We start from the raw sequence: 13625 nt of genomic DNA on the forward strand, positions 1-13625 counted from the left end.
TGTAAGGTGTTGTAATTTGAGTGGAGCACTAGTAACTAGTATTAAAAGTATGTTTGGGTTTTGTTATAGTTTTTATTATCAAGGGAATCAAAAGTAGAACTAGGGCCGTCTCGTCTTATATATGTATCTTGTCGCCTTTGTTGTGCACATTGTCAATTGTGCACTCCGTTGGCGATAACTGGTTCTTCTGCGAGCAGACCAGTGTCTTGACATGTCAATGTTGTAATCTTCACGTAAGCGCGTTAATGCATGTGTATTGTAAAATGGGGAGCACATGCGGGTGTCATTACTATGTCCCCTGACCTACTCCCACATGGTCCCATCTGCATCCTATCAATCGGCATGTGGGTGGAGGCTCGTTTCACGATTCTCGACTTCAGCATCCACTTCCATATCCCTGGGCTGCGCAACAGTAGAATCATCAACGTTTTCCACTTATTTTTTTGCTCTCAAATTTTTTTATAAATAACAATATTGAAAATAATCTGCAGTAATAAAAAACCAGTTACATTTTAATTGTGGTCCGTATATTTTTTTACTGAAACCCTAAATGTGTATTAATTATGCTGAATCCAGATTCCAGCAATGCGAAATTAATTTGAATTTGTATGTCCGCATGAGTAAGTTGATAGAGATTATTTCTGGATCAAAACAAGAATGTGGATGTTATTTGAATTGCAGCCATTTTTATTGCGTCGATTGTGTAAAATAAAATAAGGGAGAGTAAACTTGACTTTTTTATTAGAATCAGCCACCCATTGTTTGTTTGTTTGTTGTTTGTTTGTTGGCGTTTATTTTGTGCCTTTGTTGTTGTGTTGTTTGTTTTCAAATGAATTGTCGAATAATATTTTTTTGTAAATTGACTTGATTAGAGGGAGACAAGGGACATTCGATATTGGTACGTTTTAATTTTAATCTGCTGCTCTTCTGAAAATGCAAGAATACGTGAAGGAAATGTCATAAACAGAAGGGTAAAAAACAAGCTGAGAACCCGATGTTGCACAACAAACTTTGCAAGAGTATAAATGTTTTGAATCGCAGTTATATTAACTAGATCACTTTTTTTGGTTCAGATAAGATTTATGTTTTTATTCGACTACTGCTAATATTATTATTCTGTATCATTGCTATGAGCCTATACACAATTGAATCATTTTCTTCGCTGATTAGTGAGTTGTCTGAAGATCAGCAAACAGTCGAAAGTACAGGTAAATTACCCTGGCAATGGCCAACGACATATACGCGCAACTAGACCGAGTAAGCAACCGGCGCCTAGACAAACAATGTGCGGCACTGCCCCGCAGACCCACTATCCGACAGCCCAGTAGCAGCAGTGGCGGTGGAATGCTAGAGCTCAGTGATATCCTGCACAGGGCGAGTAAAATGCAGGCGCAGCGGTTGAGTAACCAGGACTACACGCGGAAGCCCGGGCAGCAACTGGCAGCGGGAGGCAGAGTCAGAGTGCGAAAAGGACTGAGAGGGAAAAGGTGCTGGCAGAAATCGCCCGAGAATTGAAGCTCATGGGCAATTTGGAAAGGAGATGGGGACAGAGAGGGAGCTGGGGCATACTCGGGAGCATGTCAGGCGATTGGTGCTCAGCTCAATCCAGAAACTGCACAAAAAAAATACGCCCGACTTGCATCTACGATTGTGATGTGAGTCGGTTTTTTTCTTTCCCAACTTTTTCCCGACTTTGTAAACGGGGGAAATAAAGTCTGAAATTCGGCATACTTTCTCAGTAGAAAACTTGGGAGATATCGGGTTATTATATCAACAAATCTGACAAGACCAAGGCTCTGTGGGGAGGCTCTGTGGAGTCTCGTTTTAATATAAGCTAGTCCACTTTTCCGTCGCATTCGTTTTATTGGAATTTTTAAGTTTTAATATATTTGCAAAAATAAAAATAACTAAAATAAAAAATACTGGGCCCCCGCTCAGCCCGCCGCTTAGCCTGCTGTCAAAGCAAGTGCCCCTAAAAACGCAAGCAGATCCAGAAGACCGCTGACCCAGGACAGCTGCTAATGGCAAAAAGGGAGGCAGAAACGGAAGTGGAAGAAGGGGACAGTCGGTTCCCTTACATCTACTTGGTGCGTAAAGAAACCTCAGATAGATCAAACACGCTGTGCTCATTGACATCAGCAGGCGCAAAACGCTGCTGCGACATGGCTTCAAAGTGTCTAATAGATGAGTTCTGAACCTCCAAGTTCTGCCCTGGCATGCCATTCCGAGATTTAGAAACATCACTGGGTGCCGATCCACGCAAATTAGGCAAGGCCAACTGCAAGCCCAATTCCAAGGCACGGACGGCGACACTGCAACTGGTATTCGCAGCCTGCTGGTTCCCTGTTAGCCAATATCATCGAGACTTACGGCGCCAAGTGTAGGTAGTCAAAGGCAAGATCTAGCGCAAATCTGGCAGTAGGAGAAATAGTAACTTCAGTCTCAGATGTGGGCCAATCGAGCTCATCGACAAAATGACTGAGAATGATGCTTTGCCACGGCCAAGCAGTGCGTCAACAACTTGAAAGATGCTGACGCGTACTACGCCGCAACGACACCTAAGTCCAGCCAAATCATATTCAAAAAATAGGATGGGTGTAGGGCAAAAGAATCAAGCCCACACTCAAGACCCAGTGACAGCTATTTCTGCAACACAGCCTGAACAAAAGGTTCCAAAAATAAAACAAGCCCAAGACTCCACTGATACTAGCCTCAGGCGGCCGATTAAAATGTTTTATTTTCCATGGAAATTGTCGCTCCCATTTACTTGTGCATGCGCTTCTGAGATGTTTCCATCACAACCATGCGGCTGCTCTCCGCCGTGTGTATTTGCATCAACTCAACCCAATTAATTTATTATTCACATATCATTTTTGAAATACAAAATTCACAAAATAGTTTTCAAATGCTAATTTACATTGGAGCGCTGGCGCTGGCGTGGGGCATATGGCGGGCGGTCAGGCCTGCGCCTTCAGTGGAGGGTCGCTATGTGTGATCGTCGGCGCATCATCGGGCATTGGGCGCAGCCTTGCGCTAGAGTATGCGCGACAGGGAGCCACTCTGCTTCTCTGCGCGCGCCGCTCCGACCTGCTCTCGCAAGTATCTGCAGAGTGCACCCGGCTATCAGGCCACCCAACAGCAGCTGTCACCGGCGACATCACCGAGCGCGCCACCCAATTATCCCTGCGCGACGCAGCAGCAGAGTTCCCACACGTAGATTATCTCGTGCTCAATGCCGGCGCAATCACCGTGCGCCCGTTGACCGAGCTCTGGATGACTCCGGATGCGCGCTCCTCGGCCGACACTGTTGACGAGGTCTTGGGCCGCGCATTAGCCATAAACACTTGTGCGCCTATTTTGGTCGCTGGATTATTCCTTCCGTTGCTCGCGCAGAGCCGTGGCAATGTCGTTGTTGTGGCATCGGTGGCATCCTTGGTGGCTGCGCCCACGCGCTCATTGTACTCGGCAGCGAAGCACGCTGTTGAGGGATATTTCAGTGCGTTCCGCATGGAGGTGAAGCACCTGGGTGTGGATGTTACGATGGTTTATCCGGGCACGGTGGATACGACTTGAGACTGGCTGCGATAGATGCGCCGGTGGGTGAGCCGGTTGCTGGATCGAAGAGGGGCAAGATGTCGCCGGACAGCTGTGCAAGGGCCATTCTGCGTGCTGCCGCATTAAGGGATCGCCAGCTGGTGACGCCATGGCCATACTGGGTTGCTGTGGTTGTTCATCGGTTCGCACCTCGGGTTGTTGAGTATTTGGCCATGAGAAAATACAGGTTGTGAACAGGTTAAATAAAGGCATTGTTCGTTGTTTACCAGAATGTTTTTTCTTTCCATTCACCATCTAGTTAGGCTGGCTTGCTTTAATGCCATATCTAAACGAAATAGTGCCACATTTCGTGTCAATGCAGCCCTTTCTAAAATAGACACCCGGCACTCTGAAAGTAATGAAACCCCCAATAAGTAAAACAGACTCCGCTCTAGACCGCCATACCCTTGTTTGGCACATAAATTAGTGTTTTAATTTTTCTTTGCAAAGGTTTCTATTTCCATAGCGCACGCAGTCCCCAATTTCTTCTAAAATTGTCTTGTTTCATTTAACGGCAAAAGAAAAATATCCTGTTGTTTGACGCGGGCAGAGCAAAAACACCAAATTAAGGAAAATGAGGGAGAGCATATTAAAGGCACTTAAGAATTTCGGGTCGGGGGGAACAAACCATTTTTATGATGCCCTTTTGTGTTGGTCTGTTATTACAAGCGCACAATAGGGGGTTTAAGAAAAGAATGAGCGAATGCCGTCAGCTGCAATGTCGGAGAAACAAAAGGAAAAAGAGAGAAGAAAGAAAGGAAAAAAGAGGGAGGGCAAATATAGAGGATGAGCGGGCGTTTTGGGCCAAAGTTCTCCTTTTTAAAATTTATTCTCTGGGTTCTCTTTTATCTTCTCTTTTTCATCTTGGTTCCTAGACCCAAATACGTTTTTCCAGCCTATTTACAATCTATTAAGTAACCGCACTTCAAGTTTTTTGGCATCCTTTTTTCTCTCGATAAACCCACATATCTTTTATATTTTCATCTCGACTTCTGTCTCTCACACATATTCTCGTTAACGAAGCCATGCAGTCATACGCCGAGTCGCTCTACAGCTTGGATTCCCGGGCATCAATAGACTCGACCAACTCTCGGGTCTGCCTTTTATCAGCAGTACACTCTTCATCGTCCCCCAAGAGCGAGCCTGACGCCGAACTAAATCATATAATAGCTTACCACGAGCGCACCCAGGTGGACTCTCTGGTGAGCCAACGGGTGCAGCTGACATCAACACAGAAGCACAACATGCAGATGGCGGAGCTGGCCTCGGCCGTCGGCAGGATGAGCGCCTTGAGGTTCAAAAACCAGGAATATGCTATGCCCGTGGGTGTTATTAGGGAGAGGAGGGCGTCAGATATTGAGGGTTTTATGAATCGCTTGCAGAAACTGGACGTTCACAAGTTGCACAGTCAGCAGAGATACTCGCCAACCCCTGTTATGCCAGCCGTTGCGAATATTTAGGGTTTCCATATATTTTTTGTTTTTGTTTTCGTTTTTCATTTTCGTTTATATTTGTGCCAAAAGTGAATATTGCTCTCATATTTTTCTACAACGCACCAATGTTTGTCAGTATCCGAAAGAGAAAAACAACAACGCAGAGTTCCGGTTTTATTAAAAAACATACAAACACGAAGAAATTCATTTGTCTGAATTTTCGTCTCTACAGTGCCTGTTCGTTAACGGCAGTTGTCAGGCTCTGGATAATGTTGTTGCCCATTATCTCCTCAACAGTAATCTCGAGGTGCCTCTTGGGATCCTGCTTGCCCACATGGCGGGTCTTCAGCTGCTCCGCTGTCAAATTCTGCTCATCTTGCACAGATTTGGTATACGACTCGGCCAGCTTCAGCATTTTACCCACAGCACCCACATTCTCGCCGCAATGCTCCCCATGTCCCTTAATAATCATACCGTGTGACCACTGCTTCTTGTTAAGGTTAAGCAGCATCTTCTCCTCCAACTCATTCTTCCGGTAATCAATGGCAATCGAGTAATAGTGGCGGTTAAGTCCGTGAACGAGCGCCTGAACGCTGGGCTTATGCAGCTGGCCAATATTCGACGTCGACTGTCTTGGCTCCACACCCGTAACAGCCGTCGATGACTCAATAAGACGGAATGCATCAATGACAACCTTTCCGCGCACACTCTGGATAGGATCAATAACCACAGCTACCGCGCGGCTGTTCAGTCTCTCAAAGGACTGCTGCGTGTTAACATCCACGCTCGACAGCCAGCATCCAAATCCAGGGTGAGAATGGTACCAGCCAACAACGGATTCAGCCCGGCCTGTTTGCTTGAGCATCTCCATCATGGCTGCCTGGTATGCTTCGTCGATGGACTCGACGGAGACCGCTGTTCCGGCTTGAGGCATTGCGAAAACATCGGCTACCCGCACAGTGTAGTCGTCGACAAACTCGCCAACCATAAGCCCCATTACTTCCATGGGCACGCCGGCCCGTCCGTGTTTAAGCATCTTTAGGAGCGCCAGGGACGAAATGTGGATGGTTTCGGAATTGTCCGGAATCTGTGCCTCGCTCAGATCGGCACCTTGTCCGCCCATTCCCATGTACTGCGAGTAGTCCATATTTGCTGAATTTAATGTATAGTGGTTGGTTGGTTGAAATAATAATAATAGTTTTGAAGATGCGGATGCGCTGATTTATGAAAAGACGAAAGAGACGCGAGTATGAAGCAATTAAAAGGAACAGCCACTTTTCATCCTTATTGTGGCCAGAGAGAACACGTCTTTTGTGCTCGATTCGAATGCTTGCGTGTGCAATTCACACATCCCAATCACCAAAAAATATCAAATCAAATTACAAATCACGTGTTTAATAATTGGTTTAATTGAAAACTAAAAAAAAAATTAATTCTTGTAAGACTTGGCGTAAGTGTCGACCGGCGGCACGGTCTCAACCGGGCCCTTCTTGACGCTCTTCCAATCAGTGCTGAGCGCCGTGCCATTGCTCTCGGTGTAGCTCTTCAACATGGCGCGTCGGGTGTCCTCGTCAGCATCCTTGTAAATGGATTGGAACAGCTCGTTGATGCCCTGCTCGCTGGGGTTCAACTTGGTCTCCTTCTCGGCATCCGCAGCAATGGCATCCCACGAAACACCCTTGCGGGAGTTCGATAGGGTCAGGTTGCTGTTGGCTGCCTGCTGCGCCTCGGACTCCTCCAAGTGGTCCCACTTTTGTCCGGGTACAGCCTTCTTTAAGCGAATCTCAATCTTGGTGCTCAGAACCTCAAACGACGAACCCTCGGGTGCAATCTTGTGCAGCAATGGGTCGAACATGCAGTTGTTCTCCGAGCCTGTCGGCATCTTAACAGACAGTGAAACAGACTTCTCCTCAAACTCAACAGTCGCCGCATCCTTCTGCACGCGCTTGATGAAAACTTCCAGAATGACGTAGTCATCCGTCTGGTACCATTCGTGGCGGATCTTGGGCCGCACCGGCGCAGCAGCAGCAACCTTAGTTGTGGACTCAACCTTGGCCTCAGGGACAGGCTCAGGAACGGGCGTGGTAAGTGGCTCAACCTCTTGGAGCAACTGTTTGACCTCCTCGTGGCTGGGGTTAATAAGTGCAGCCTTGCGCAGAGACTCCGCCGCCTCGTCGTACTGTTTCAGCTGGGTTGCCCATTTGCCGTGCAAATAGAGGGACTTAAAGTACTGGCGCAGGAGGTCAGCTTTGTTGGCAGTAGGGCAGTAGCTTTTTGGGCATCTGTGGCGGCGTCAACTAGGTTGCCGAGCTTGTGCCGCACTTGGGCGCGCTTCAGGTAGTAATCACCGACAGTGTGGTCTGAGGCTATGGCCTGGGTGTACAGGGACTCGGCCTGCTCAAATTCGTCGTCAAAGTACGCCTCGTTGGCCTGCTGGAAGAAAATGTTGGCTGTCTTTTTGTTAGTTGGTGTGGACATGCTAAGAGAGGTTTACAAAATAAAAGTATAAAAATGTAATGAAGAAAAAAAAGTGCTTTGATAGATGAAATGTGATGTATGACAGATATGCTGAGACGAATAAACAATTGAAAAAGAGGAGGATGAGGCGAAGCGAGAGGAAATACACGCCCTTAAATATGTTTGAGATTTTGATATCCAAACGTAGTTCGCAGTTGTAGTTCGTGTTGGTTTTCTTTCTCTTTTTGCGTTTAGCTTTTGGCGAGCTAAGAAAAATTGGCTTTGTTAATACCACCAGTGGAATTCACCAAAGCGAGCAACGCGCTGCGTAAAAAGAACAGCGCCAAAAAGGGAGCCATTAGGCCAAATAAAAAAGAAGCTTGTGGAATTTTGGCTGTTTTTGATTCCCAGAGCAACATTGCATTTGGCATGTGTCAAGTTGATTTGATTTGATTAGTTCTAGTGTTGATCTGCTTCAAAAAAAGTTGACCAGTTTTTTTTTTCATCCTCAAACCCGCCTCTGCAGCTTACTTTTACTAGCTTGATCCTCGCGCTCGCTGCGCTTTCATCGTCCTTGCCCAATATCACACACACACATTATTGTCAATACTTTTTTTTTACCCAGAATGAAGACTGAATTCAAGTTTTCGAATCTCTGCGGAACAGTGTACAGAAAGGGAAACCTTGTGTTCAGCCCCGACGGCAACACGATCCTCAGTCCCGTCGGCAACCGCGTGACAGTCTTCGATCTGGTGAACAACCGCACAGAGACACTGCCGTTCGAGAACAAGCGCAACATCCGGCGCCTCGCGCTGTCGCCCAACGGAAACCTTCTTTTGTCGGTTGATGACCTGGGCAACGCGCTACTGATCAACTACCGCAAGCGCACGATCCTGCATCACTTCAACCTGAAGGACAAGGTGCGGGATATCCAGTTTTCGCCCGATGGCAAGTACTTTGCCGTTGGTCTGGGCCGACACATTGAGGTCTGGCGGTCCCCCGGATACACGCGCGAGTTTGCCCCTTTGAGCTGCACCGCAAGTACGCCGGTCACTACGACGACATTACACATATCAGCTGGTCGCCGGACTCACGGTTCTTCTTGACGTCGGGCAAGGACATGACGACGAAGGTCTTTTCAGTTGATCCCATCGAGGGCTTCACAGCAACGACCATGTCGGGCCACCGCGCTGTGGTTGTCGGCGCTTGGTTTGCCAAGGATATGCGCGCCATTTATACGGTTAGCTCAGATGGCGCCGTCTGTGTCAGGCGGTTCCGCGTGCACGGTATTGCCGATGATCTGAAGTTTGGCGAGTTCCCGCGCGACGTCGAGGGCAAACTGCTGCCCACCAAGTGGTTCACCGAGCAGCGCCATATACGAAGATGGACTCCCGGTCCAGAGCGCAGCCTTCAACCCGGCCACCACCTGCTTGTCTTGGGAATGACCAGCGGCGTGTTTGGAATCTGGGAGATGCCCGACTTTAATCAGATCCACTCACTGTCGATCTCGCGCAAGAAGATCAACACCATTGCCATCAACCCATCGGGCGAGTGGCTGGCCTTTGGTTCGGCCAAGCTTGGCCAGCTGCTCGTCTGGGAGTGGCAGAGCGAGACCTACGTGTTGAAGCAGCAGGGTCATTTCTACGACATGTCGTGCGTCGGCTACTCGGCGACGGCCAGTATGTTGCACCGGTGGTGACGACGCCAAGCTCAAGGTGTGGAATGCCCTGACTGGCTACTGCTTTATCACATTTGCTGAGCACACGAGCGCCGTTACGGCCGTGCAGTTCACCAAGGGAAACCAGGTGATCCTGTCTGCTTCTCTGACGGCACCGTGAGGGCTTACGACCTGGTGCGGTACCGCAACTTCCGCATCTTCACGTCGCCCACGCCCGTCCAGTTCAACACCCTGGCGGTCGACCCCAGTGGCGAGATTGTCTGTGCCGGATCCCTGGACTCGTATGAGATCTACATGTGGAGCATGCAAACGGGCAAGCTCTGGACGTGCTCAGCGGTCACGAGGCGCCCGTCAGCGGGCTAGTGTTCCGCCCCGACGGCCTGTCCCTGGCATCCAGCTCCTGGGACAAGACCGTGCGCATGTGGGATATCTTTGACCGCTCCAAGATTGTCGAGCGCCTGGAGCACTCCAGCGAGGTGCTGACTCTGGCGTACCGCCCAGACGGCAAGGAGCTGTGCGCGTCGACGCTTGACGGTCAGATCCACTTCTGGGACGTTGCCAAGGCAGCGCCCACGGGTACCATTGAGGGCCGCCGCGACATTGCCGGCGGCCGCAAGGCCGGAGACAAGCGCACGGCTGACAACACGTCGTCTGGAAAGTGCTTCAACTCCTTGTGCTACTCCGCCGACGGCACTGCTGTTTTGGGCGGTGGCAACAGCATGTTCGTGTGTCTGTATGACCGCAAGTCGGGCATCCTTATGCGCAAGTTCCAGATTACAAAGAACCAGTCATTGGATGGCGTCCAGGTCAAGCTCAACTCCAACCTGATGACGGAGGCTGGCTCTGCCGATCTCATCGATTCGGACGGCATTGACAGCGACTCGGAGAAGCTTGCCGACAGCAGTCTGCCGGGTGTCAAGTCGGGCGACAAGGCCAACCGTGTGTTGAAGCCTGAGGCGCGCACCCGCGATGTCAAGTTCTCGCCCACGGGTCGCCATGGGCGGCAGCATCGACTGAGGGTCTGCTGATCTACTCGCTTGACGAAACCATGGTTTTCGACCCCTATGAGCTCGACGAGGATGTCACCCCCGATACCATACGCGATCTCTCGCGCAAGGGCGACCACCTGCGCGCCCTGGTCAACGCCTTCCGCCTGAACGAAAAGTATCTTATCCGCGAAGTCTACGAGGCTATCCCGCCTCTGGACGTCGTGCTGCTGACCAAGGATTTCCCCGAGGCGTACTTGGAGCGGTTGCTTAAGTTCATCGCTGGCATAATCGAGGCCAGTCAGTTGCTTGAGTTCCACCTGCGCTGGATTTCGGGATTGCTTTGCAATCATGGCTCGTTCGTCAAGACACGGTCGGCTGCGCTGCAGCCCGTGTTGCGCACTTTGCAGCGCGGCATCACTCGTTGCACCAGGATATTGGCTCGGTTTGCGATAAGAATTATTATTCGCTGAACTACCTGCTTATTCAGGGCAAGCGCCAGGCGGAAACCGTGGCGGACGAGGGCGGTGATATCACTATGAACGATATTCTTTCTAGCTTAACGATGACAACGACGCCTATGAGACCGATGGCGAGTTTGATGAGGACGACGCTATGAATGTGGATTCCGCTACCGCTTTTGTCGGTGCTTAGAGTACTCGTGTTTAATTTTAATTTCCATTATTTGTCCAAAAAAATTGATTCAATATTTATTGTTATTAGTGGCCGATAACGCTGCACAGCGCGGATAAAAATTATGTTTATCATGTGTTCGTACGATTTGTGAATGTTTGGCTGTAGCATACGGGTAATTTAGCACCAGGCACATTTAATAGGTCCAGTGACCATGTATTTTGGTTATATTTTGTTCCGCTAAAACACTCACTGTAAGTGGTGAGTGTCAAATAATATAAAGTTTGCAGTTTGCACAATGTGGCTCACCTCAAATTGGCCAAATTGTATCAATACTTTTCTAAAAAGAAGTCACAGGTATTTGCATCTAACCAGTCAAAGACTAAATGTGCTCCGTGGTCAAGTTAAAATTATTTTGGCACATGACTGTTATTTTCAGAGAACAGGCACATTGAAAATAGTTTTATTACGCGGAATAGCGCAAATGAGATTCACACTGTGCAGCCGCTGGCATGTGCTCAAAATTTTGAGATAACACAGGAGAGCAGTAGGCGTGCAACAGTCAATATGCTGGAACACTCACTGCTCTGTTGAAGCGCACGAGTACACTACTAATTCAGTTGCACTTGCCCTAATATAGGAAAGACGCCGAAATGAAGATAACGCTTTTGGCGTGAGAACAACATCCTTTCCGACGAACAGATTACCAGTTTGGTTGAAAACAATTGAATTTACAGGTATCCCATTGGCTAATCCCGATCTGTCCGTGCGCTACTTACCAATTATCTTATTCCTAAAAGCACAACAAGCAATAAACGAGTAACCTCGATTTGGGTATAAAAATAAGTTTGAATCGCGTCCATTCTCAATCTTGTCCAGCACCATCCCAACCAACGCATTTGAGGTTTGTCTTTATCAGGGCACATTTTTATATTCACGCCATTATCCCTGTTATATTTCACTTTTCTTTTCAACTGTACTTTCTTACAACACAACCAAAATAATAACAATAATGCTTTCCATCAAGAGACAGGCGCTTGCTAACGCCGGCCGCATTCTGTCGCGCCCTCACATCCTGGCCAACATCTCCTCGGCTTCAGTTCGCGCATACCACAGCAAGCTCGTCAAGTCTTCTGACGAGGCAATCAAGGACGTCAAGGCCGGGGACAAGCTTTTGTTTGGCGGTTTGGTCTCTGCGGCATCCCCGAGAACCTGATCAAGGCCATTATTCGTCGCAAGGACATCCAGCAGATCACTGCTGTTTCTAACACAGCCGGAACTGCTGACTATGGTTTGGGAACTTTAATGCAGAGCCGTCAGATCAAGCGCATGGTGGCCAGCTATGTCGGCGAGAACAAGGAGTTTGTCCGGCAGTATCTTGGCGGCGAGCTTGAGCTCGAGCTCGTTCCCCAGGGCACTCTTGCCGAGCGCATTCGCGCCGGTGGTGCTGGTATCCCCGCCTTCTACACCTTGACTGGCGCTGGAACTCAGGTCGAGACTGGTGGCATTCCCATCAAATTCAATAAGGATGGTACTGAGGTCCTGATTGCTAGCAAGCCTCGTGAGACCAAGGTGTTTGACGGCAGAAAGTACGTCATGGAGGAGGGTATCACCGGTGACTTTGCCTTGGTCAAGGCGTGGAAAGGAGACGAGCTGGGTAACTGGTGTTCAAGTACTCTGGTAACAACTTCAACGCACCCATGGCTACTGCCGGTAAGATCACCATTGCCGAGGTTGAGGAGCTTGTTCCAGTTGGCGAGCTCAAGCCCGACGAGATTCACATCCAAGGCATCCATGTCCACCGCATTCTCAAGGGTGAGGTTTACGAGAAGCGTATTGAGAAGCTGACTCTCCGCCGCTCGGATGCTGAGGAGCAGGAGCTTTCAGGATCGATGAAGAAGCGTATCCATATCATCAAGCGCGCTGCCCGCGAGTTCAAGAACGGCATGTACGTCAACCTGGGCATTGGTATGCCGGTTCTTGCCAGCAACTACATTGCCCCTGATATCACCGTTCATCTCCAGAGTGAGAACGGTATTCTTGGCATGGGCCCCTTCCCGACCGCCGAGGAAGTCGATTGCGATGTTATCAACGCTGGTAAGGAGTCCGTCACTGTTCTGCCTGGCGGCAGTTGCTTCTCCAGCGACACTTCCTTTGCCATGATCCGCGGTAACCGCATTGATATGACCATCCTCGGTGGCATGCAGGTTTCTCACAGAGGTGATCTGTCCAACTGGGTTGTCCCCGGAAAGGTTGTCAAGGGAATGGGCGGTGCCATGGATCTTGTCTCTGCTCCCAAGTCCCGCGTTGTTGTCACCATGACTCACAATGCCAATGACGGTTCCCCCAAGATCATGCACGAGAACACATTGCCGCTCACCGGTGCCAATTGTGTTGACCGCATCATCACTGACAAGTGCGTGTTTGATGTTGTTCCCGGAAAGGGTCTTTTGCTGCGCGAGCTGTCCTACGGCTATACCGTTGAGGATATTAAGGCGTGCACCGCTTGTGATTTCGAGGTTGCCTCGGACGTTGCCGAGACCTACTAAATACAAAATAGAAACCTATATGTGATATATACATCAATCTAATATACATAGCATACATTTTAACATTTAATGTCTTGCAAACCCGATGAAAATTGTAAAACAAAAAATTGGGCTCAGATTTCAGTAAAAATAAAATGATAATCGCTTTTCGGGTGTTTCTCAAAGTTGCGCTGAACAGGGGAAAGGGCTTTAGAAATATGCCCATCTTTTATATCGGGGGCAATTCAACATCAACGGATAGACATGCTTTTGCAAAACTAAAATTGGTGGTTAAGCGTAACACAACATCAATCAC

The 13625-nt window shown here is 48.8% G+C and overlaps 5 protein-coding genes across 5 annotated transcripts; 3 read left to right on the top strand and 2 right to left on the bottom strand.

Moving 5' to 3' along the window:
• Positions 1 to 2991: 2991 nt before the first annotated feature.
• On the top strand, positions 2992 to 4009 carry BX661DRAFT_219233 (uncharacterized protein; the record flags this gene model as incomplete). Its single annotated transcript, XM_051538813.1, has 1 exon — positions 2992 to 4009. A coding segment is annotated over one exon (582 nt), but the record flags the coding sequence as incomplete, so codon positions are not given.
• Positions 4010 to 5147: 1138 nt separating this feature from the next.
• Positions 5148 to 6292, bottom strand: BX661DRAFT_179723 (putative RPN11-26S proteasome regulatory subunit). The gene has a single exon (XM_051535287.1). The coding sequence runs from the start codon at positions 6172 to 6174 to the stop codon at positions 5254 to 5256; it is 921 nt and encodes a 306-aa protein (XP_051393133.1). The 5' UTR covers positions 6175 to 6292; the 3' UTR covers positions 5148 to 5253.
• A 104-nt stretch (positions 6293 to 6396) lies between these two features.
• Positions 6397 to 7771, bottom strand: BX661DRAFT_179722 (HSP20-like chaperone). The gene is made up of 2 exons (XM_051535286.1): positions 7326 to 7771; positions 6397 to 7257 (listed from the first exon to the last, which is right to left on the bottom strand). Exons 1-2 carry the CDS (start codon positions 7503 to 7505, stop codon positions 6457 to 6459), a joined length of 981 nt encoding a protein of 326 aa, XP_051393134.1. The 5' UTR covers positions 7506 to 7771; the 3' UTR covers positions 6397 to 6456.
• Positions 7772 to 7952: 181 nt separating this feature from the next.
• BX661DRAFT_179724 (quinon protein alcohol dehydrogenase-like superfamily) lies at positions 7953 to 10921 on the top strand. The gene is given in 7 exon segments (XM_051535288.1): positions 7953 to 8499; positions 8562 to 9163; positions 9290 to 9488; positions 9518 to 10152; positions 10170 to 10540; positions 10582 to 10659; positions 10707 to 10921. The coding sequence occupies 7 exon segments, from the start codon at positions 8111 to 8113 to the stop codon at positions 10800 to 10802; spliced, it is 2370 nt and encodes a 789-aa protein (XP_051393135.1). The 5' UTR covers positions 7953 to 8110; the 3' UTR covers positions 10803 to 10921.
• A 717-nt stretch (positions 10922 to 11638) lies between these two features.
• Positions 11639 to 13440, top strand: BX661DRAFT_179725 (3-oxoacid CoA transferase 1). The gene is made up of 3 exons (XM_051535289.1): positions 11639 to 11970; positions 11991 to 12410; positions 12455 to 13440. Exons 1-3 carry the CDS (start codon positions 11794 to 11796, stop codon positions 13328 to 13330), a joined length of 1473 nt encoding a protein of 490 aa, XP_051393136.1. The 5' UTR covers positions 11639 to 11793; the 3' UTR covers positions 13331 to 13440.
• Positions 13441 to 13625: the final 185 nt, after the last annotated feature.

Source organism: Kickxella alabastrina (genome assembly GCF_025024165.1).
Source record: "Kickxella alabastrina strain RSA 675 chromosome Unknown BX661scaffold_6, whole genome shotgun sequence".
Classification (NCBI taxonomy): Eukaryota; Fungi; Kickxellomycota; class Kickxellomycetes; order Kickxellales; family Kickxellaceae; genus Kickxella; species Kickxella alabastrina.